The sequence below is a fragment of the Molothrus aeneus genome, chromosome 5 (genome assembly GCF_037042795.1).
Source record: "Molothrus aeneus isolate 106 chromosome 5, BPBGC_Maene_1.0, whole genome shotgun sequence".
NCBI lineage: Eukaryota > Metazoa > Chordata > Aves > Passeriformes > Icteridae > Molothrus > Molothrus aeneus.
Window position 1 is genome coordinate 61636956 of NC_089650.1, and position 24365 is coordinate 61661320.

The 24365-nt window shown below is 37.1% G+C and overlaps 1 protein-coding gene across 1 annotated transcript in view; it reads right to left on the reverse strand.

Moving 5' to 3' along the window:
- SEMA3A (semaphorin 3A) overlaps nt 1-24365 on the reverse strand; it is a 164535-nt gene that overhangs the window by 111327 nt on the left and 28843 nt on the right. The window contains exons 2-3 of the mRNA XM_066550951.1: nt 6332-6489; nt 3628-3690 (exon numbers count right to left, since the gene is read on the reverse strand). Of these exons, the coding sequence (XP_066407048.1) occupies nt 3628-3690; nt 6332-6489 (221 nt within the window). The remainder of the gene's footprint in view (nt 1-3627; nt 3691-6331; nt 6490-24365) is intronic.

A 24365-nucleotide genomic window follows, 5' to 3' on the forward strand; every position in this document is an offset into this window, starting at 1 on the left:
TTGACCTGGAATCTTTAAAAGTGGCTATATAAATTGGATAGTCAAATTGCACTTAAAGTAACATCCTAAGGTGCCCTTCAGAAACACATTTTTTAAGCTTTCAGGTAATAGAAACCTATTGTACCCTTTAATAGGAATTACTCTGATTAATTGTGTAACTTGTGAACTACTGCTACAGTGCAAATCTAATGCAGAGATTTATTGACTAAACAGCCAGAGCAGCCAAAAGTTTCAAAGCAATGACAAATTAACAGTTTAAGGACTAAATAAGGTTTCTAGTCAGGAACTTTTCCTTGCTCCAAGCCTACCTGCAAAACTAACTAGTGTTTGTGATAACTTTTGTAAACCACCAAGCTCTGCTTTGCTGGTTTATGCCATCTCAGGAATGTCAAAATAGAATTGTAGCCACTTTTTTTTTTTTTCTTTTTCTGTTAGTTACCCCTTATTTATCCCACATTTAATGTGGTTGCCATGTGTATTTGTAGGTGACTGTTGTATTTTTAAATGAAATATTGAGGCTCACCAGTAAGGAATATGACTAGCAGCATGACTGTTCTGTAAGTTCAGTATAAAAGCTGAGAATTATTCTGTAGAGACTTTGTCTTCTTTGATCATTACCAAGGTCTGGCCAGGAATCATGAGAAATATTCACAGGACTAACAGAAACCAGAATAGATCAAATAAGACACTGAAGTCCAGAATAGCAAGAAATCCTCACAGAATTACTCATTTCGTTGAATTACGTAAGCAAATATCCTATTTATTATTTATAGCCTTTAATTTTTCATGAACAATGTTACTTTGGTGCTTGTGATACTCTATACTGAGGAAATGGAAATATATTGTAATACTAAGTAGTTACATGGGTCAGTAATTACAATTTTATTGGGAAAAAATCTATATTTTAGCAGTTAACCTTTTTCAGAGAAGTCCTGCTTTAATAAGTATTGCATAGCTGGGGGGGGAGAGTTTTTAGCAACTCTTCTCAGCTTACTCATATGGAAAAAAATCCAAAGCACACTTTAAAAGTTTTATCTACCTAAGCAATGAGTAAAGCTTAAGTAATTAACATATTCTACGCTCTTTAAAAACAGAAATTAAAATGACTGTTTAAGTCACAGAGGGGCAGCAGGAGAGCAGGAATAGGCCCCATTGGCTGCTCCCCTCAAATCCCGTGTGGACCATCCTGAGCCACAAACCTGCTGTGCTGAGACGGGCATGACTGACAGCATCAGGATCAGGAATCCCTCTGAAGGAGTGCAAACAACGCTGAATTACCTCTTCTAATTATGAGAGGAAATCTCAGAGGTCATGGCTGAGGTTAGCACTGGGGCAGGCCGGGGCTGTGCTTGTGCTGCAGCTGCTGCAGCGCACCTGGCCCATTAGTGGGGGTTGCATTTTCAGCACTGACTTACACCCTGGAGATCAATAATTAAAAGGAGGTTTTATTTTAAAAAAGACCTCAATGCAGAAGTACAGGCTGTCATGTAGAAAGTTTGGAACCACCACAAGTGAAGAGTATATAATATCTTAGAAGTGGTACATGCTGAAAGCAGTATTATATCGAGCCTGGTTTATAAGTCATTTTATTTGTCCTCTTTTTCTCCTGTTCCCTCTAATGAGAGTTTGTTGAGTTATTTTTATGGCCTTTATATTTCACACTCCCAAGGTACTGACAATGGCCTTAAGAAATAAATAAGAGAGGAAAAATAAGATTTTTTAATTATCTGTAATTAGAGTTAAAGCAGTTGCATTAAATATGTTGCTTGTAATGCACTGGTTTATGGAATGGTAGCTCTAAATATTTAAAGACGATGTTCTGATCACATCAAGATATGTATTCCCTCTGTATAGCCTCCTACATGTTTATTTTATTTCTCACCTACTACTGTAGATAACCCTAAAATTAAAAAAAACAAAAACAACACGCCCAAAATAAGCAAAACCACCCCAAAAAACTTTACAGGATCTAACCTTACAGGATCTACTGCCAGGGTCACACACTATACTGCACAGCGGTGTGGGCTTCACCTACTCATGATCAGCAGGTGTAGCTGTCCTTGTATCACAGGAAGAAAAAGAACCAAGGTGAATAAAAGTTACAGCATAAGCAGTCCTCTCAAGCTCACCACAGTCAGATGGGGACCTCTCAGCTTACTCCAGATGTGTCTCTACAATTTTAAACAACTAAGCTGAATTAGAATCAGCTTAGTCAAATGTATAAAACATACTCTTCCTTACTATGGTGAGTTTCTAAAAATAATTATTAAAAAAAAACTAATATACTTTCATGCTAGGTACTGAATCTCTAATTAGTTTTCTATGTTTTTTACTCCAGTCATGAAAAAAAATCTAGTTAACGTAAAATCATATTACTTCACATGAGATGAAGCAGGAAGGTTAGTTAATTTGCTCATATATTTAACACTAGCCCCTTTTTTTAACCTTGAATATTAGATATTCTAGGCTTCACCTTGCAAAGTACTCCTGGAAATTATTTGTGGACATGAGCATGGATTACTTTAAATGCATTATTTCTAGGTAATGAGATGGCCTGGGTTATCTGGCATTTCAGCTGTTCCATCACATATTTAGCTTAGCCCATATTTCTTACTTTTTACCCAATCTACCTCTACTGCTCCCAGATGGCATTTTCTGAAGACAACTGTCCTCTATGGCCTAGGTAAAGACTGATGAGACTATTTTTATTATGACCTAGGAAATTATTCAAATGGAGCTCTCCAGAGGCATATGGTTGGCATTATGAATATTTTACAGAATCATCTCTGAAAATCAGGCCAATAGCATATACACACGGGGCCAAGTTCCACTCTCACTTATACCTTGGCAACCACAATGATTTCCCACTTGGCTTTGCTATTCAAGTATTTGTTTGGCTTATTGCATGCATGTATTTTTTATCTGTTTTTCCCCCTTTCCTTCAGCCCTATTTCCCACACTGTTCCTATAAAGAAGACAGCTACTGTCAGCATGGAATGATTGCTATTTGGGGGCTGTTGACTATGTCTCTCTTACCTCATAAATACAGGGAATAGGATGTACGCAGGAATGAGGGAAAATGTTCAGAAAATGATGCCTAGTGTAGCAGCGTCTTTCCTGACTTTTCTGAGGCACCAAAACTGATGCAGAATGTTTATACCACCTTGACCTCAATATTGCTATGAACTCCATGCAGGAAAGGGCTCTGGGGAACTCACTGGTTCCAGAGAGATGCTACAAAGAGAAAGCACTTCTTGGAACTCCCTTGAGAACTGGGACCTGGAGCAGGGCAAAAATGGGTCAAAACATTATGTACCTTCTCATCAGGAGATGAGTATACAAGGGCTGGTATTTCTCATTTTGATATTTCTTCTTTCCTACTGATTTTTTTTTCTCTTTGGTATATAAATTTTATTTCATCTGTATGATTTCCATTTATAAATTGAAACCCTTGGTAATATAATAACCCTTCTCTATAAGAGGACTGATAAAACTCAAGAGTGAAGTTATGTTGTGTGACCTTACAGAATAGGAAAAATACTTTAAGAATTAACACAGTAGGACATAATAAAATATTTACAATGTTTTATAAAAGGAAAAAAAAACACTAAAAAGATTTGTACTTACCACAATATCTTTTCCAGCCCACTTGCACTCATCCCTTCGGGAATGTGATACGGGCCAAACAATCTAAAGACACAAAACAAAAATCACATTGTGTTATTTCATGCTTCAGCATTCACAAATTGCAGGCCAAATGCTTAGAGAGTCTCTTTACCCAATTTATCTTCCCTTCATTATTTTCCTTATTTCCATTTTTTTTTTTAAATTTGACAACAAAGGAATGAAATATTGGGAGCAAAACCAGGAATAATAGGTGTCATAGTAAAAACAATCTTGAAGTCTGCACTGTGAATTTCAGCTGTGAATCTCCAGTCCTAATGGTAAGAGGGTGGACTCTCCATTGACTGAGTGTTCTTTTAATCTTTTAAATCTCACGTAATGGAAATACAATCTCACATTAGAGTCCCAGCATCAGAAATAAAGTGTTTGCCTCTTCTGTTAGAGTGTATCTAATAGTTCCCTCTTTTGCTGGTTCAGTTAATTAAATAATAAAAAAGGAGTCATGGTATTTGACAAATATCGCACCATCAAAATAGAAATGTTTATGCTGTTTCTATAGAGCCACCCTAAAGCAACTAATCCTAAATCTAGGTTTTCTGTAGTGTTTGCTTAGCAGAAAATGGATCTCACCTCATACAGAGAAAATCCAGAGACCCTCACAGTCAATTATTCATGTTTCTTTGAAAAGCTTTTAGGAATTACATATAGAATAAAACATGATCTTCCCATAAATTGCCAGGCTATTCATTTGGGAGCCTCAGATAATGCAATATGAATGGCCTTAAGTCTGGATTACAGTCTTGGTGTTCAATAAAGTTTGTTAATAGAAAGAAAAATGCAAATTATTAAAAAAAAAAGATGGAATGTGGATGATTGAAGGGGTCAAAGGAGATGTTGCAGATGATATTTGGAAATATAGTTTTCAACATTTTTTAAATTCGAGATTTTCTTAAAGTAATCCAAACAGCAATCGAACATCCTAAGTCTATAAAATAAGGCTGAAAATTTTATGAGCACATTTGCCCTCAGAGGATTCCCACTACTTCCTGTTGCTATTCTCAGCTTAAAATGTGCAGATATGTGAAAATTTAAATTTACTAGGTTGAAAAACATTAACCAAATTTCTCAGATATCCCAAAAGGACCGGTTGAAGTTTAGTTCAAGTTTTGGGCAAAAATCTGAGTATTTTTCAAACCAGTGTATTTCAAGACAGATGTTCTTTCTCCTTAGTTTCATAGTAAAATCTTTTCCTCTAATTTGGTTTAAAAGACAGCTATGTCACACTGGATTTAGTACATTGAAAAAATTGGCTTTTTGAGTTTTGATGTTGCCATCAGCATTTAGACAGAAACCTGAGGGGTTTTCTTAGGTGGCAGAAGCAACAACTGGTGAAGTTTGAGCTCAAGTGTACCACTGGCTGCATTGTAATTTTGATTGAAGTGTCTTACGTGACTCTCCTATCTATAATAAACAGATCCCCAAACTCTTAAAGCCTTTTGCCTACTCTTAAATCTAAATTCTCTACATCTGTTGCTAACATACATTTCCATGTTACTGACAGCAGTTCTTTATTTAATCTATTAATATTTGTATACAAAGTCAAACAGTGTTCTAAAAGTATCTGAATATGTAAGTACGTAAAATACTATCACTCCCATTCTACAGAGCTGTTTTCTGCAATGGAAACACCTTCTTTCCTTTAATTATTCCAGATGTTTTGCACATTAAGCAATTGATCCCTCAGAGAATTCAAATAAATAGCTAGTTTCCTTTATAGCTGCTCTAAAGAGAATAGAAAAGAAAATACTCAGTTTTCCTTTTATCCTCTTATCCTTAGAGAACACAAATGAATAGCCTGTCTTCCCTCTGAACAGAAAACACAAGGTATTTATTGCTATCATCTTAGGAAGCTAATAGTCAAACGGCCAAAAGGTCAGGAACACTGAGAAAAAAAAATAATCCCTGGGTATTGAAGCAATATATCTCTCATAAAAGGGTACTCTCTGGATTTTAAAATGTGCCATCAAAATACTTAATATAACAAATCAAACCTCCATCCCATTGTTTACCTTCTTGACATTTTGTCTTACTAAAAAAAGGAAAACTCAATTATTTCTTTGGATTCCAACAGAAGAATGACACTAAATTGCTTGTCAGCTTTTAATTAGTCACGAACTTTCACTGGAAAATTACAATCTCCATCAAGAATGGCAATATTTTATGGACTTGTTCCTCCTTTATTAATACTGGAACTGTTTTGGTTCAAAAGCAGCAGAGCAGAGTGCCTACAAGTGCTGAGTTAAAGAAGAAAAATCAACACTTGGACTCCCAAATAGCTTCTTTTATCTGCAGACAAATACAGAGCAGTATGGTCTTTCTGTTTAAGCTGTCATAACAGATGCTTGGCTTTTTTAGCAGTTGCCATGAAAGTATGTCTTGTTTGGGAAATAGCTGGATTATTCACTTATCATTGACTTCTTTTTTTGTAGTCTTATTAAAAAAAATATTGTAGATTATATAGTCAAAGGTCACAGGCTCATTATAAATTTCTTTTCATAGAGTCAGCAAATATTTTTGTCGTAACAGTACTCCTGACATCTGAACACTTCCTATATAATTCCAACAGTGCACAACATAGCCTGAGCAATAACGAGTCTTCAACATTCAAAGCATATATTTACATTGTACAGAACATGAATGAATGTACCTTTTGATATTCCTTGATGTTAACCAGGTTGAAAGAAAATATGTGATCCTTTGCTCCAACATACAGCCGGCCGCGTTCTTCGTCCAAGAGGAAAGTGTGGTAACTGGAGCTATTAGCTAGTCCATTGAAATTGATTACATTGTTGGATTCCAACATTTCTGTAAGATAATGGTTAATACTTCTGTTGTTAATATGGTCAAAGAAAATAGAAACTTTTATTTTGACTTGTACAGATATCATTTTAGGAATTTGTGCTCATGGTGTAGAAACAAGTGAATGCATTATTTACCTGGGCCCCTGAATGTTTTTATTTCAAGCACCCAAACTGCTTGTGAGATTCAGCTCTACAAAGAGGTTGAAACAACGGTGAAATCAATTAAAAACCTGTATGAGCTTTTAGGTGGTAAAATTCTATCCATGTAGCTCATCAACTGTTGGACAAAGTTCAATTTAGTTCAATCAATGAGATTTGCAAGGATAAACTTGGGGAGAACTGACTGATAACCACATCTAAACACAAAATCTATTTCCAGCAGAAAAAAAAAAAATTTATGAAGATCTGTAAGTTACGAGAAAAGAGATAAGAATGACTCGCTGATGAGATAAAATAACATGTAGCACCTATTCTTAAATGTATTATCTTCTGAGCTTTCTCACAGGTAGAATGTTGTTCCCTTGCTTGGAACAAGAATTTAACTAGAGAAACTAACCTTGCTTCTCTTTAAACTCAAGAGTAGTTTTCTAGTTCTAGTATTCTTCACAGAGACCTTCTATGGCTTTTCAGTTTTCAGTAAGATAACTTCCATTTTCAACAATTATTCCAACTGAGAAGTGAGTAATCCCATATACTGACAGAAATCAAGGAGAAACTGCTGTTAAAAGTTTCTGCCTAATTTTCAACTAATTTTCCTTCTTTTTAACTCATTCTTTTGTATGAACAAGGAAGATGTTAGCTGGGGATTTTTTGGACCTAGGTAATAGTGATACTTATGATTTTACAGAATTTCACACCTGCAGCTTTGTAGTTCTGCAGATGTTAAATGTATTTTTGATGTTCCCTTATACCAGGTGGATTTTGAAGCAGGTTGAAACTTTGCAAAAACATTAGTAGGCAACATACTCAAGGAAGACAAACACTGTTAGTTGCATACCATTTAAGATAGCTTTTAGCTTTAATATTCTTTGTATTTATTTGGAAAAGCTCTCACTCCCACCAAAAATAGTTAATTCACATAGCAATGTGGCAAAGCATCAGAGTAGACACCATATTTTGTTCCTTATTCTACATTTTTTGTCACTAAATATAACTATACATTTATATCACAAATTGTACTGCTCAAGACTGAAGCTCACTTTTTAAAAATTATTTTTCTTTTAAATGTAACAATCAAATTACCTCAAGCAGTCTTGTCAAAATAATTCTTATGGCTTCCTGCCAAGTTCTAGAATTTGACTCTATTGTCCTCCAGTTCACTTATTTGCATTTTGTAAGAGACTTTACTAATTCTCTTTACTCTGTAATGACTGATTCAGATGTTGAATGTCGACTCGCTGAATAGTGAGTGATGTAGATGATTGATTGCTTAACTTGTCTTAAAACTCTCTCTTGGCTAGAAATGCTCTGCTGTCATCTGTATCTGATCATTTTTCTTATAATACAGCTGTCAAAAACCTTTGTAATTTTTTCATCTTTGTTGGTTTGAACTCATATACGTATGATTCTGCCCTTTGTGACTGCAGCGTAAAGACAAGTGTCTGCTGAAGCTGATGTTACACAAAGGTAAAACTGATAAAAATGAAAATGAGATCAGTTAGGCACACAGCTACTTGGCTTAAAAGAAGCCTGATATGATTTTGCTAATGTAGAGTTCTAAATATTCACATCTACAGATGGTGATTGATGTTGTTTTTTTTTCTTTCTAATATTCATGAAAAATGTGAGATCATAGCATTGGAGTCTAAGGTTTATTATGGCCAAGAGTAAATTACATCATCATCTTCACTGTTCATAAGTCTCCACAGTAAAACTTAAAAGGACCAGGTGTGGCTGTGCAGGGAAATATTTAATAGGGTTTTTTTTCCTTTTCATTTTCTGTGACTTTGAGAGCATGCAACCCAAACACGGTTGGGTTTTTTATGAACATGCAATTTAAAGTCAAACTAAAAGCTAAATCCCATTTCCTTTTCTAAGAATGGGACATTTCTTCTAGGTTTTAATTCAGTATGTGTCATATTGTAACAGTACTGACTTTTGCAGATGACAACTGGATTTCTAGGGTCTTTTGCCCAAAAGATTAGGCCTAGAAATGCTCCAAGCAGTGTATTTTAAATCACATGACATCAGGTTTCTCCCTGTCAGGGATCAGGTTGAAAATATAGGCTGAAGAGAAAAATGTCATTTGTGTGTTGATGATTCTCAGTCACTACTTATTTAGGTAGGTTTGAGCTACATCAAAAGTAGGAGGAGAAATCCTAAATCATTTTTGCAGTTCCTCTGCTGTTGATTCTAACTGATATATACTCATTCAGTGATGAATGTGGCTTTACAGGCCACCCTGGAAAAGGGTGTTGAAGAGCAAAGCAATGGCATTTGCACAATCAATACAAATTAAGTATGCCACCTCCTCAAATTAATTAATTTTAAAGTGTTTACTATCCGCTGTCTTCAGTATTCAATGAGTGTCTATTGCTGAGAGAAAGAGCAAAGACAGGGCTCAATCCCAGAAGGGCACTGGCATCCATCAATTCTACTGAGTCCATCACTCATGCTGGCAAGGTTAGTGGATGATCAGTGATAACATAAACCCAAGATTTACAACAAAGATTGCATTGTATTGACAAGAGGAAATGATAAATGCATTCAATTAATCAATGGAATTAATACTGTCTACTAGTATAGCCTAAATATTTTCCTTTTTTTTTTCTTATTACTAAATGTTGGTCTAGCTATGTTCTATGCAGACAGGTAATGGCTGCCCATTCATGAAGTCTTTTTTTTTTTTTTTCATCCTCTATGATCTGTGCAGTTATTTTTATTGCACAGATGTAACATTACTCCACCGTTTCTTCAGTATTTTCCCAGAGAATTTCTTCAGTAATTGCCCTGAGATAATTTTCTCATTTCCTTTTGACACATCCTCAGCTGTAGTCACACCTGTACTTTGAACAGGAATGAATGAGGGCTATACAGCTAACCACTGCACACTACAACTAGCATTGTCTGTGAAAGGCTGTATGAGGTGGATTTGAAGTGGGGGGTGGTATTTTGAAGGTAAAAGAGATGCCATTGCTTTTGTTATTGGTGCTTCATTCTCACATTTATTAAGCGTTGCAGGAGACCAAAACTAACAGTTTCAAATACACCATACCTTAAAAAATAATCATATTATAATGAATGTGACGATCACTGAAACCAGATGGAGATTGAATTTCTCAGGGTTTGTGGGCTAGATGCCCCTAACAACCACTTCAACTAGCTTTAATTCACATTCCTGACTCACTTGCTCCATCTTAGTCTCCTTTCTCAGCTAGTGTCCAAGCTTGAAGTATTTGACTTCTTTCAAAGTGCTCTTCTGCGGACTCTGCATGGTCTTTTTTCTATTAACTGATGTGTCTGTTGATCCAGTCTGACTTGTGTCAGAACATTCACTTTGCCACAGAGAGTTGGCAAATTTACAGAAGAAAACCAGTCCCTAACTCTTCCCTTCGTTTTAATACGTGGTTATTTAATTTGCTAATGGAATTGTAACTTAATAGTATATATACACACAGGGGGCCAAATTCCTGCTGTGAAATCCATGGAGATATGCATGCACAAGGAATGTAGATTTGGTTTATTTTTATCACACTTCTTCATTAAAGAAGAAGCCAGAAAACCACAGCTATAGCTGAGATGAATACAGATTCATGCAGATCCTGGAGTTTGGTTTATCCATGGTTGGTATTCCACTGTAAACCTTGTTTTATGTCTGTGTTCCCTCAGTGGAGTTTGTCAGGAGGAGAACATAACAAAAGAAAACCATCTTATTTTTCACTTATCTACTAGCAAGCAAACTATCTTTAATCTTTTTAGCAAGAGGGAGTTTGTCTGTGTAACAACTTAGAAAATTTGTGGGCTTTGGCCTACGTTCCCTGTTATAGACTTCACAATGACACACACCAGCCAAGACTGTTTTTGTTGATAAGGGTCAAAAGGGCACATCAATTTCTCTAAAAACCAGAGGGAAGGTTTGCTAGTTTCCTCAGCAGGATTCAAATCTGGTCCTGTCCTATTCCTGGTGACTCTGCAGAGCGACTGGATCATGCAGGGAGTGCTGCTCGTCACAACACGCTCCTGAAGCCAATGAGTGGGCTGCTGGTTGCACAAAACTCGACCTGCATTCCTCTGCCAGCAGCGATAAGATCTCGCTGGAGATCTCCCAGCAGTAGGTAAAAGATGAGTCAATGCCATTATGCCATCAAACAGGGATTTTGCTGAACTGTGAGCAGTGCCTCCCACAACGTCATGCTGGAACATTTCCTTCTTCTCTCGCCAGGCTTCTACTTTGGCTACAGAGGATCAGGTGGCCACATGTTTGCACATGCATTTCTTGCTTACACAGATGCATGTTGTGCCTGTTCTGTATATCAGCATGTGTATCTTTCTAAATAATCCCAGGTGTAAATTAGTCATTACTCTTTGAGTAATTATTTGCTGAATTCTTAGATACATATGAGGAAAGGACTGTGTATTTTAACTTCCACCCTCTCCTGCAGCTTCCCCATTTCATTGCTGTGAGTGCAGATGGTGACTTCTGCCCCAGTCAAGCAGTTATGGAAAAGGCAGGGACTGGCAGGAAATCAAGAGAGCTTCCTGCAAGGCATGGGCCAGCAGAGCTATGTGGCAAAACCAGCAGTGGAAAAGCATGGAAAATGCACAGTACTTATTGGGAGTGCAGTCCCCACCCAGACGAGACAATGGCTGTCATACAGTGACACTTCAGTGGAGTATTTCCATACATAATGGAAAACACCAGTCTGAAATCAGGTGAGTTTGACCCCATGCCAGGTCTAATGCTTAGTAAAATGGCCAATAGCCTGGAGGATAACAACTCCTTTCCCCCCACCCAGGATTTAACTACTTTATACCACAATTACTTTCTTTCATTGACACCTCAGACATCACTGGAACCTTAGAATCTAGCCCTTAGTGAGGAGAATGGTTCAGTCACCCACCCTAATTAAAAATAACTTGCTAACAGTTTGTGGTACTATTCAAACTTCTATAAAACAAAGCAAGGAAAACTAATTTACCAATTTTTTTTTTTCTTTTTAGCATTTCACCTGAGGGGGAAAAAATAATTGCAGAAACATTTGGTTTGTGACATCTTTTTAGTTTAACTGGTCAGATTATATGCCTTTCACTTATATTCAAACTGTTCCAATATTTCCAACCTATTTTTACCAGTAAGTCTTTGATTTCATATTAGGAGCAGAAGAATAGAGATATACAAATTATCAACACCCTCCCCTCAAAAAAAAAAAACCAAACCCAACAACTTATGCTTTCAGATAATTTTAGAATTATGCTGCTTGGAAATACCAGAAAGTGACCAGTTTTATCTCAAATGAAACAAAAAACAGGCTTATGAAGTGTATGAGATCACATAGTGCAGTTAAGTGATTTATCCATTTTTAGAAACGTAACATGAAAACTTGTAATCAGCACCTTTGGGTTTTTGCTACACTAGAGTCACGGAAACTTGAAACTACACAGCATTTGTTGTTGATGGCAATTCAGTGTTATTGTAATTTGAATGAGATAAATCACTGGGAGAAAAGGGAGGGTTATCTTATCAGTAATCAAAATACAATTGGAACAGAGCCCCTCACAGCTGTTCAATCAGTCCTAGCTTTCATCCTCTTCATCTACCTTACCATAACAGTTGCCAATCACCTGGTTTCACTGAACTCTACTAAAAGGAGAAAAAAACAGTACCATGTTTGTTTTTGAGCAAACTTCTGCTTCTGAGAGAACACATAGTTCAGAAACACAGTTCAGGGAATTATTACAACTTATCAATTAGAGGTAGCTAGGACAAGATATACAGTTTTTTGTGCAATCATGATGTAAACCAAGGATTTTAAATGAAACACTCCTGCCTACCTTTCACTGCAGCAAAGAAAACTTGGGGGCCAGGAGTATAGTTTGATTAAAACCAGATACCTGGAAGAAGGAATGTTACACCCATGTTTTGTTTCAGTTGCACCAGTATAAGCATGGAATCCTTTGACTTCAAAATACTGATGCATATGTTTTTTATACTGTAAAACTGAGAGAAGATTTTAGCTCATTAATGTCAGCACTATTTAGCTACATGACAGCCCTTAAAGTGTTTTTGGTTTGAGTAATTGAAGGGGTCGCATGATATTTCAAAGACATAAAACATTTAGATTTTTAAAACCAACCTGTTTTCCCTTTATTATGCGTATTATTTGTCCTTTTGGTCTTTGAAAGTGAATCCAGATTATCCCTATGGCTCAGCTATTTCCTTATAAAACATGAGAAATATTAACCTATGAACTAAACAAAGACTTGTAAAGCTTGATCTCATATATTTGTAAAATTATTATAACATCCCATATTATGAACTTGTCTTTGTGAGAAAGGTTATGGCACACATTTAACTATGAACTTCACAAGTATTTAAGCCCAACATTGTCACATAATCACAGACTTATGTTACCTATACTACCTATAGCATTTTTTTATGTGTGTGTGATGCATCAGGCAGGAATATATGATGGCAAAAGGAGACCATAATCTGGTTTTATTAAAATATTGTCTGTCTAAGGGAAAATTCACCTGTCTTGAGATTTGAGTAGGTAACATCTTTGCTCCCTCCTATTTGTGCTGGTATAAGAACTGCTCAGGAGAAATAATGGAAGTGATGCATTATACTAATGAGTACCCAGATCTTAAGGAGATCTACAACTACCAAGGTTCTTTAAAATGTGGCAATAATACAGCAAAATACTGATCTAATGCAAAGTTTATAAACATTTTAACTCAAATACTAGAAACATTGCAGGCATGTTAACTCAGCCCTCTGAGTTTGCTTAGCCCAATGTGGCACGGCGTGACCTGAAGTTGCACCATCTGAGCTAGCACAGGTAAACAGCCAGCTAAATCCTATTCATTAAATAACTCAGTTATCAGATCTAGTTAGAAGTTAATCAATTTTCAGCTCTCTCTATGATACTTCTATGAAGTTAGTTTCCAGCGAGCAGAACCGGTACTGGTTATCAATTAAGTAAAACTGTGGGTAGCTGTAACTTCAAGGAGTGATTACCTTATCTATAAACAGCACTGGCCTTGTCTCGTTAAATATCATAACACAGAGGCACAAACACCTTTGCAGGGACTAACACAGGCACAGTTGTTCCAAGCAGGAATGAGGTAGGAAGACTGCCACACTCTATCCTCTGCATGCTCGAGCCACATGTTGGGTCCAAGTGCAGTACAGAGCACAATTCTTATTCACTGATTGTTCCCAAATAAAGCAAGAATTCATGATAATTTATTAATTATTATTACTAAAATCATTTCATCTTCCAAATAGTCATTATTTCTGAGTAAAAACTCAGACATAAAACTGTCTGAATAATGCCAGAACCTGTCATGACATTTGGGGACTATTACATAAAAAAACTACTTAAATAGTTTTAGAAAATTCCCTTCTGAAAAGGGAATCTCCTAACAGCTGAAGCTGAAAGTCACGAAACCAGTCAGTGTCTCTGTGATTTACACACCATGGACTATTAGGAGTCAAAAGTAACAACAATGTCCACGTGTACTTGAGTTGAAGTTATGATAAAACCCTTCCTCATGCAAGTGTATTTCTTTCCCAGGACAAAAGTATTAAAGTATTTTTTAACTCTTAAAGAAATCCTGCTTTCAGGCACCAAATCAATGTACTTCAAAAATAAGTTAGCTCATCTAGAAGAACTAGCAAATATGAGCTGTTAAGTTCCATAGGAATGGATATCAGAGGAAATTTTTTTAAAGATTGGTGGTTTTATTTTCAAGTGTGACTTTGCTGTTTGATAAGCAAGCTACCATTGACTCTTGGAAAGACTAATGGGGTAGGTCTGTAAAGGATTTAGATGTCAAAATTGAGACAGTGTAAGAATGAGGGTGACCTGCAGAGGGTGAGCCATCAGTAAGTGAGAGTGTCAGTGCTTTCACTGGCTTAAGAGGCTGCAAGGGAGAGTGTCTCTACAGCTTCAGACACTGGGATGGAGGAAATCCAGCAGAGACAGATTAGATCTGAAATTAAATGAGATCTAAAGTGATGGCAGGCAGGTTGAGATTTGATAGGAGCAAGAAATTCTTTGCTATGAAGGTGGTAAGACACAGGTTGCTCGGAGAAGATGTGGATGACCCATCCCTGAAACTGGTCAAGGCCACATTGTATGGGGCTTTGAGAAATCTGGTCTAGTGCAAGGTGCTCCTGCTCATGGCAAGGTGTCCCATACTCTTGGAACTAGATGATCTACAAGGTCTTTTTCAACATAAACCATTCTGTGTTTCTATAAAGTCCTCCTCTGATATATTTTATTTTTATTACCAAACTGACAATATAAACCTGCACAAATTATTTACTTAGGTGAATTATTTAAAATGCACAATAGGGTTAGGAAGATTCCCTGGAAATTTAGTTGCATATGTGAAACTACAAAATAGAAAAAGTAACACTTATATTTTCAGCAGATTTGTGATGGAAAATACATCTGACCTGCTTCACAAAAGGTCTTTTTATGCTTAAAAATCATGTGTGAAACTCTTGTGTCTATCTGTGTAACAACTCTTCAAAATCCTCTGATTAATAACATGCAAAAAGGGCTTTGGGTTAGTCCTGCTAGTAGGTAAATCATTATAATCATTATAATTTATGTAGCAGCTGGCTTAGATGGACTGTGTCCAGGTTTTCATTTATGGGTACATATCAGTGACCTCATATTCTTAATTTCAGACATAGCTATCAACACTTCTTCTGTTAAAATTTTGTTTTTCCAGAATGGCTCTACCCTTGACTTTGATTACATATCCAGCACTTTAAGGAATTGTCTTTTAACATTAATAGAATGGATGAGTAAAATTCATGCTTGCATTTACATCCTTCTCTCTTCTGATAGCTCTTGTTCCTTCTAATCTGTAAGTGAGGTTTTGGATGAGTTTCAGCAAGGGGCTGAAAGCAACGACTGCAGTTAAGCAGTCTGTGTAGCTCACAGACAGATACACACAGCTCCACTGTGCTCTTTAATTGCAGCAAAATACAGCAGGGACTTCTAACCCCTGACACTCCTTGCACAGACTTCCATGCCAAAATAAAGTGACAATGCCCAATTTTGCTCTTAATTTATCCTAATGAAAACCAATGGATTTATACTGTGGATAAAAGATTCTGATTGCAGTGCTTCTGCAATGTGTTTAATATATGTATTGTTCATTAGAACAAATTAGTAAACATTATTTATCAAACATTTCCAGTTGCACCTACAACCTTCTGTGCATCAAAAAGGAATTTCCAGTTTTTCACTTCCATCCAAATGTCATAAACATAATTAATCATTCAGCAGCTAACCCCCCATTTCTCAAATCAAAGTGAATTTTCTCATGCCTGATACTGCTCTGTAAGTCAAAATTGTAATGTCTTTCAAGTTACACAAACCAAACTAGATCTACTTTCACTATTTTTATAATTGCTACATGCTCAAATAAGAAGCAAAAGTTTATAATTAACATTCAAAAATTTATAATTAACATTCAAAATGGAAAGTAAACCTTACAATTTCTACATTCATTTTTTGGATTCTGGGCATACTCAAAAGGGGCTGGAAGGAATGCATTTTTACCTACAATTTCACTACATCAAAGCAAACTTGAAACTGTAGTTCTGACAACACCAAGAAACCACAGTGTGAAGAGCTTTAAATAGTTTTAAAATCACCAAAAATTTTTCATAATCCACACAACACAAAGTTAAGCTGCAGAAATTCTTGGCATAGGCTGTTGTAAATGGTAAAATTGGTTACAGTTTCAAGGGATAAAGTGGCAAAATGAAGAAAACAAAAACTTTAAGAGGCTATTGAATTTAGAGACACAGCCTCTAGCTCACCAAGTTCCAGAAATTCAAATTGCAGAAAACTCAAAGAGTATTCTGGGGAACTCTCACTCTCTAACTGACCTAACCCTGATATCTTCTACGATGGAGAACCCTGGTTATGGAAACACCATACTATGTGTTTGCTTTGGCTGTGGCTGGAGACAACATATTTCCCTCCTAATCACGGCTGGATAAAAATGCAGCAATGACCTGAGTCTTGACAAGGAAAGCGAACATAAAAAACTTGAAATCTAATTCAGCAAAATGACTGCTGCAACTCCTTTCTCAGCTGGCCATGGAACCTCCCTCACCCTTCCTCCTCCCCACTCCACCTCCCCTCCTCAAACCCTTTGGGCCCTCCCTGGGTGAGTGGAGTAATCTGCAAAGAGCATAATGTCACAATGATTGAATTCAGTTTCTATAACAGCATTTCAACCCCTAATTCCTTCTAAACGCCTTTTGTTTTGAAATAACTTGTCCATATTGGATCTTTTAAGTGAACTTCAGAAAGACCCATCAGCAATTTCCAGTAGAGGTGGAAGAGGAAAAGTGAGTGGATTATCAGCAGCACTCAGGTAGCACCTCCCGTCTGGCTGGGCTTAATGCACGACGGGGTTTGGATACAACTTCACAGGGCTTGACCTCAGAGCACAGGTTCACTTGCTCAAAGACTTGTCAGTGTAGATACAGTTGGATTTGTTTGAACAACAAATCACCTGGTACAGCAGCCCCTATTTAGAGCAGCCTCAGAAGGGGATCCAAAGACAACTGAAAGTAACTTCATGACGTTTTGACTCCAAGACCACTCGGCCAGTCCCACCTGAACTGGCTCGTAGCAGGTCCCTGGTGGCTGCTCCCAGCTGACTTGGCCCAACTGCAACATGTCCAGCCACATCTCCTCCCACCTCCTCCAGCAAAGGTCAGTAAGAGGGAGGTGACAAGCACACAAATTAGAATGGAAAAAGTGAAAATACTGTTCCAAAAGTAATGAAAACCAAGCAATATTATCTTCAATGAAATTAACTTGGAGGGGAGGGGGAAAAAGCTGGTGTGGCTGCCTGCTGTGCTAAATATCCATCTTTTTCCAGAGGTTTTATTCTTTTCCACTCTCTTTGGACTAGCAGAAATGTGATCTAGACTACACCACTGATCCTAGTGTCTCATAATTCTAAATAAATGGTAGCTCTTCTTGCATCAACACAGTAGCATCATTATCCTTAGTGTTACCATCAGGAAAGAAAAATAATGGAAGTTTTTATTTCTGAAGCTCCAGTGGAATATAAATGAGAATCATTATATCATTTTTCCTCAAGCCACAAAAACTGCACTTTTCTTACCAAGACAGAAATCAGAGCTCACATTCGTATCATTTACTTTGTGTCCCTGTCAGAACAGAAGCCTTTAGAGACTGATCTGTAGACTGAAGGTATCAGTGAAATGGTCCAGGCACACTGCAAGGGAAAGCAGAGTTTGCCTTCTTATCTTTACTATGTAAAATGAGAATAACCAAAATGTAACAATTTTTGCAAAATGTACTGCGAATTTTAACCTAGTTTATTTTTCCACACCCTGAATTTATTTGCACTTTGTGTATTTTGAAGCAGGGCCATTTTTCACCTGGATTTAGGAAACATTGTCCACTGGCACCATATTGCCACGCCAGCACAACGTGAATTTAATGAATTTCTTACACACGTTGTGTAGCCTCAGTGTAAGTTTGGTTCATGTAAAGGGCGCATTAAAACTTGGAATGCTGTGGGGAAAAAGGCAGGGCACTTTCCAGTTCCCCTTCCAGACCCAATGATATTATTCATTCTCAGCAGCTCCACTGGTTGCTCTACTAATTTCCCTCCAAAAGAACGCTCCTTTGGGTGCAATATTGAAGTGTATGTGTATGTCAACTGCCACACAGGCTTCCAAATGCCCACATTGATCCAAGATACCATGAGTCACTGTTGACAGATGAGGAACATTCACACAAAATCCCCGCTGAAAGTTAAAGGAGAACTCACATTTTTCCTTGATGCTCATACACTAACACATTGTGGTTAATGGTACACTCCAGAGATTTGGGGAGGGGGGTAAATTAAAAAAATTGAAGTTACAATTCACCTAAAATTGAACAGGACACTGATTCAGTGTTTCCAAATTAAAGTAGCACTGGGTGGTTCCAAATAAGGTCTAAAGCCACATTTCAGTGGACTAGAAACTGATATAACTATTGCTTATTGCTTTTAATACACCCAAATTAATTTACAGCAGATGTGGATATAAGTTAAACACTTTAAGTGAAATGTACTAAACATGTCTAAAACTTCTTATTGTCTAGCAAGATTTTGATTAAATTTGGAATAAACTAATGTCATAATATAGTTTCTACATGTTTATAATGCTTGAAGACTAAGTAATACCCAAGAAAGACAATACAAGGCAGCATCATGACATTCTGTTGCAGACCACATTCATCGTTCCAAGATAGCTGGGAAAATGACTCCTTGTCCTGATGATGAAGAGCTTTCCTACTGACTCATATATATTTGAAAACCTTCAGGAATGGATATCTCACAGTCTTGAAAATAGCTCATTACCAATCAGTGCACAACAAATACACTACTTTTTACAAAGTTTTCAAAACTCATTTCAAAACTCATTTCAACCATCTGTTTCCTGTAATGCCAAATAAATATTCAAAATAAAGTCTTTGTTTTATTTTTTCCCATAAACAAATGTAATTCCAGTAGCAGCTGACACAGCTTCGAATATAACGGCAAACACTTGGGTTTGTTTCTAGCTAGTCTAATTATGAAAGGCATCAGGGTAGATGTGTTTTCTTTTTGCAGCCAGTCACACTAATTTGACCTTCTGGGGAAACAATTTCAAAATGTCAACATTTGCATGCCTGAATCCTGCTATGAACTAAAAGGAATCGTGTGCACAGGTCCTGCCTCCAGCTGTGACACACTACTTACCTCCTCAGAGGGAGTTAACACATTAATTTGAACAAATGAAATTAGAACAGCCAACTCTCCGTGGTGGGCAGAGGAAACATACCCTGGCCATAGTGGCTGACTGCAGTTTCAGTGCAGAATTGCTTAATTAAACTGTTGTATGACAGCTGCATAAGGAGTGCATAAACACCCCACAAAAGAGGAGGTCTTTAAGCATGGAAGTGTAAGTGAACGTAGTACTGAGTTCCTTAAAAAGAAAGTTACTTTTGCCCTTTTTAGAAGTAAAACTTTGAGATTTAAGAGAATAATTTACACATTTGCTGGTTTCTGCAGATGTATATTCCAGAAAGCACTCCTGAGATTCAGATGCTAACAAGTCTGAACAGGAATCTGGTAGAAAGGTCTGCAAGTTGAGGAAGCTCGCATCTGCTCCACTGCTTAGTTCAACCAGTTTGTGACCCTTGAGGTCTAATCCAAAGCCAAGCAAAGGCAGTGGGATTTTACTCATTGTGCTGAAAACTGCATCAAGCCAATGGATTAAGGGTATGATTCCTACAGGACCTATGTTTTCAGGAACCTCCTCCAAAACATTTACCCTTATAACCTCAGAAACATTTTTTTTAAAGTATGTACTTTAAGCTAAAACACAGGGTCCCAATGGATGTCACTAGGTAACACTCTTGTGCACAGAGCTCCAAATACATTCCTTATTTTGTGATTAAATGTTCAAGCTGACATGCTTTACAATGATGTCTGTAGGGAAAATACCAGCAGCGGGAATTTTCTATTTTGCCTTAGTCCAACTCATCTGAGCTGGAATGGGCTTTAGGAACTGGGATTTGGTGCTGGTTCATGGATGTCCCTTGCATGTCCCACTGTCTGCCATGCTATCTGAGAACTCTGTTTCAGAATAATGCTAAAATAACAAACGGTGTGCACTACACCTAACCTGGATGCCTGATCTGGGCCCAAGTTTAGCTGTGTCACGAAGCAGTTTGGCAAAAATAAGTGTTAATGTAGGTCGGTGGAAGTCGTGAGGTGCCCCTGAGGATCTCCACAGAGAGATCAAGTCTGCCTATATTTAAGAACATAAATTAATCAACTATCATTTTATTCTGCAAGAGAGACCTCAGCATTAAGCTGGAATGCAGCTTTTTAACTGTAGGTATTCATTTATTATCATGACAGATTCAAATGCATGGTTTATTTGTATGCTATCTTTACTTTGTTCAATGTGCAGAATGGATGAAACATCAAATTTATCTTTCTTTTTGAGCTTTTCATTACTTCTCCTAATGACTACACACCTTCAAATGCTGATCTAGAATGGGGAATTATTAAGTTGCTTTACACCTATACTAAAGCAAATATGTGTGTCAGAAACATGATTCAATTGAAAAGAAGCTGTTCCAATTCCTAACTTAAGTAGACACAAGAAGAGAGAAAACAAAAGTACCCTAAACTAACAGGCATTTGATCTGACTCATCAACCCCAAGCCTTTGAGAATAGTAGGAATCTGTTTGTCCCGTCTCACTCATCACACAGACCAGAATCTGCAATGAATGAAGCAGGGGTGTTACACACAGATCTCACCTTGCTGCACAGATCTCACCAGCCTCATTCTGCTCAAGAGATGTAGAAATGCCATAAAAACAACAGAAAAAAAAAAAAAGTGTAATTAAAGGTTGCAAGGTACTTCTGCATATGAAATGGGCTGCTGAATTCTCCAGTTGTGTGAGGAGAGAAAGGCTTCCTCTCTGGAATTCAGATTTATTAGTAGTCCAGGCTCTACATCAGAGATTCACATCCAAAAATGAATGTGTTGGCCGAAAATTTCCAAATAGAAAGAAGCAAGACACTGACCATGCAAACTTTCAATCCAGGGTGTTACACATTTTGAGAAACCAAAACTATCAATTTATCCCAGGAAATACCAGGCAGTTAATTAGTGTTCAAATAATAAAGCATTTACAATGAGGAAATGTATGATTTCTAGTCTTAAAGCTTACTTAACACACCTTTCTTCTGAATTCAGAATTTAAATCCCAATTTAGATTTTACACACTAAAATGTTTCTGCAAGTCAGGAATATAGACTGTTCAATAATTAGGGGAACACACTCCACATTTTACCATGGAGTAAAAGCAGAGTGAAATGGACAACCTGTAGTTTCCTCACATCTGAAACCTCCATATATGCATGCACATCCTAATTCCTGTATAATCCTGAGTGGTTTACCTCTTAAAATAAACAGACTCTACCTTATGTCCTTACTGGATTACTGTGAGTAGGATGTTTACATAAAGGATATAGCTAAGTATTCACTGAACATAACAAGACTACAATTCACTCCCATGCATTACAGCCCATTATAATTTGGTGGCTATATTTAAATAAACCAACAGTTAACTATGCTGGCAATTACTATCTAAAGTTAATACTCTAATTGTGTCCAATCCTTCCACTCCAGAGTCTGATTCACTGAACTACCCATTAAGTGTAGATATGAAGATCAGAATTTTGTGTGAGAGAAAGAAAGCATAATTTATAGTCCAGGTGTATTCGATGCCAGCTTAGTAAACATTTGTATTTTCACAGTTAATAATACTAATTACAGTGTGCATTACCCTTCATGCAAGGATCTAACCGCAATCTAATAAACAAGAGGACCCAAGTCTCATTCTCAGTCACTTATGTGGGCAGTGTAGAAGAGTTTCAAGATGGAAGTAAGTGTTTTAAACCTTTCTTGTACTATCCTACTTGTGGGTTATCTCCATGACATGAAACAAAAAATCCTTAAGTTGTGCTGACCTGAACCATGCTGAACCACAAAAACCAAGTGCCATTTCAGGCTGACACAGCACCACAAGATTGGAGCTTGGTGAGCCTGAGTGAGTAATGTCTGTGGAGAAAAAGAGATGGCTAAGGGGTGATCTAAGTGTTGTCTTTGACTACCTGTTGGGCACAGTCAAAGAGCAAGAGGTAACATGCACAAGTTGAGTCAGGGAAATACTGAATGAGATATACAGAAAAAAACTCTTAACTGCAACAATAACCAGAGAGTTTACAGTCTTCACCCTTGGATATCATCAAAACTTGACACAATCAGACACAAAACCCCCAATCTAATTTTGAATATGGCCTTGCTTTGAGCAGGAGGTTGAAATAGAACCTTCCAATCATATTTTTCCCTATGCATTAAATATATTGATTTAGCTGTGATAAATTAGGAGCTAACAAAAAAAACCCAAACAAACAAACAAAAAAAAAAAAAAAAAAAACAACACCAGAGGACATTACTGGCAAGTTCCTGTTATTAAAACAAACAAAAAGATCCTCCAAAACTTATTAATATCTCTTAAAGCTGATTTTTGTTGAGGTATTTCTGAGGTTAAGAATTCCCTTACAGTAAGTAAGAGCAGAAAGCAAAATGGGCAACAGGAGACAGGGCACACAGTGGTCCTTGTAAAGCAGCTGGGGGCTACAGTAGAGTATAAACACTACAGCTTCTCCTTTACTGAGCAAATGAGCTTTCCCTAAAAGACAGAGGACTGAAATGTGAAATGCATTACAGTTTATGCATGTTAGATATGTCAAATAAAGGAATTCAGATGCAATTTTGGCCAGATTCTTAAACAGCATAATAGATGGCAATATAGCTATGTAGATTTCAATCTACTTATCATGTTTTCATTTATTGTACCCTCATAAATTCACAACACAATCTCTTTTTAAGTAACAGCATTTTTAAATCATGCAAACACAAACAGGCAATAGTTCTCTGGATTGATAGTTTCTACAAAATAGTCCTTTATGTATTAGCACTGTTTGCTTATTACATGACCACATTAACAATCCCTGTGAAAAATTTTCATGAGACAATGTGGTAAATAGCAAATAAAAGGGGCACAGGTAAACATCACCTTAATGGTGATTAAATAACAGTCTCAACACACTGAAAAAATTTGTGTCCTTTTGACTTCAGCATTCCCCAAATCTCACTCCTGCTGCTGGACAGCATGTGCACCACAGCCATAAAGAACACAATGAGACTTAACAAACATGGTTTCACAGTCTATTTTGCAGAAGAATAGTCTGGAAGAAGTAGTGAAGGTACTTACAGAGTTCAGAGTATAATTTGTTGTGGCTATTTAAAAAACAAGGGAATGTTGATACAAAAAGACAAAAGAACTGCAGTGTTAAGAGTTTAACTCCTTTTCCTTTTATGGCCTGTTACTGCATGGCTGAACATTACCACTTACTTTGTATTTTCAGAAGATACTGAATTTAAGAAAACTCTTTTGTTCCATTTGCAGCCCACATGCTGACACAGCAGCTCATCTCTTATTGTTCTGACTTAACTATTACCTGATATATTTGATGTGCTAGAAGATAAGAAGCACAAAGATTCCAGTTACTCTAGAGATACCAAAAGAAGAATCACTTAGCAAAGAACAGCTGAGAAGAGAGTGTTTCTGGCAGTTTCACTCTGGGGTGTGTGTTAGACCCACAAATGTCAGTTCAGACCCCGTAAGTCAGGAGTCTTTGTTGGGGCTCTGCTGAGCACTGAATGATCTCACCCTCTCCTGACTCCCACACACAGAGGTACACAGGGAAGAGCAGGCTCAACCAGTCTTAAATTCCTTTGACAGTTCAGACTCCAGATAGATTCTGCAGCAGTGGAAGCAGGGCTCATAGCAACAGTTGGAGAGATATGTTTTGAAAGAACAGATTTATTCAAGGTTAATAAATGTTTCTACTGTCATTTTCCATGGATGGTAGTTCTGGTGATGAGCAAACCCTCACAATGGAAATCTGGCTCCTAATGAAATTTTTAAAAGCTTGCAGGATCTCATAAGGCACAATACTAGGTGGAAAGGACTGATTCCCATATAGTTCCCATGAACATTTCTGAGACAGCTCCAGCCTTGCCTAGA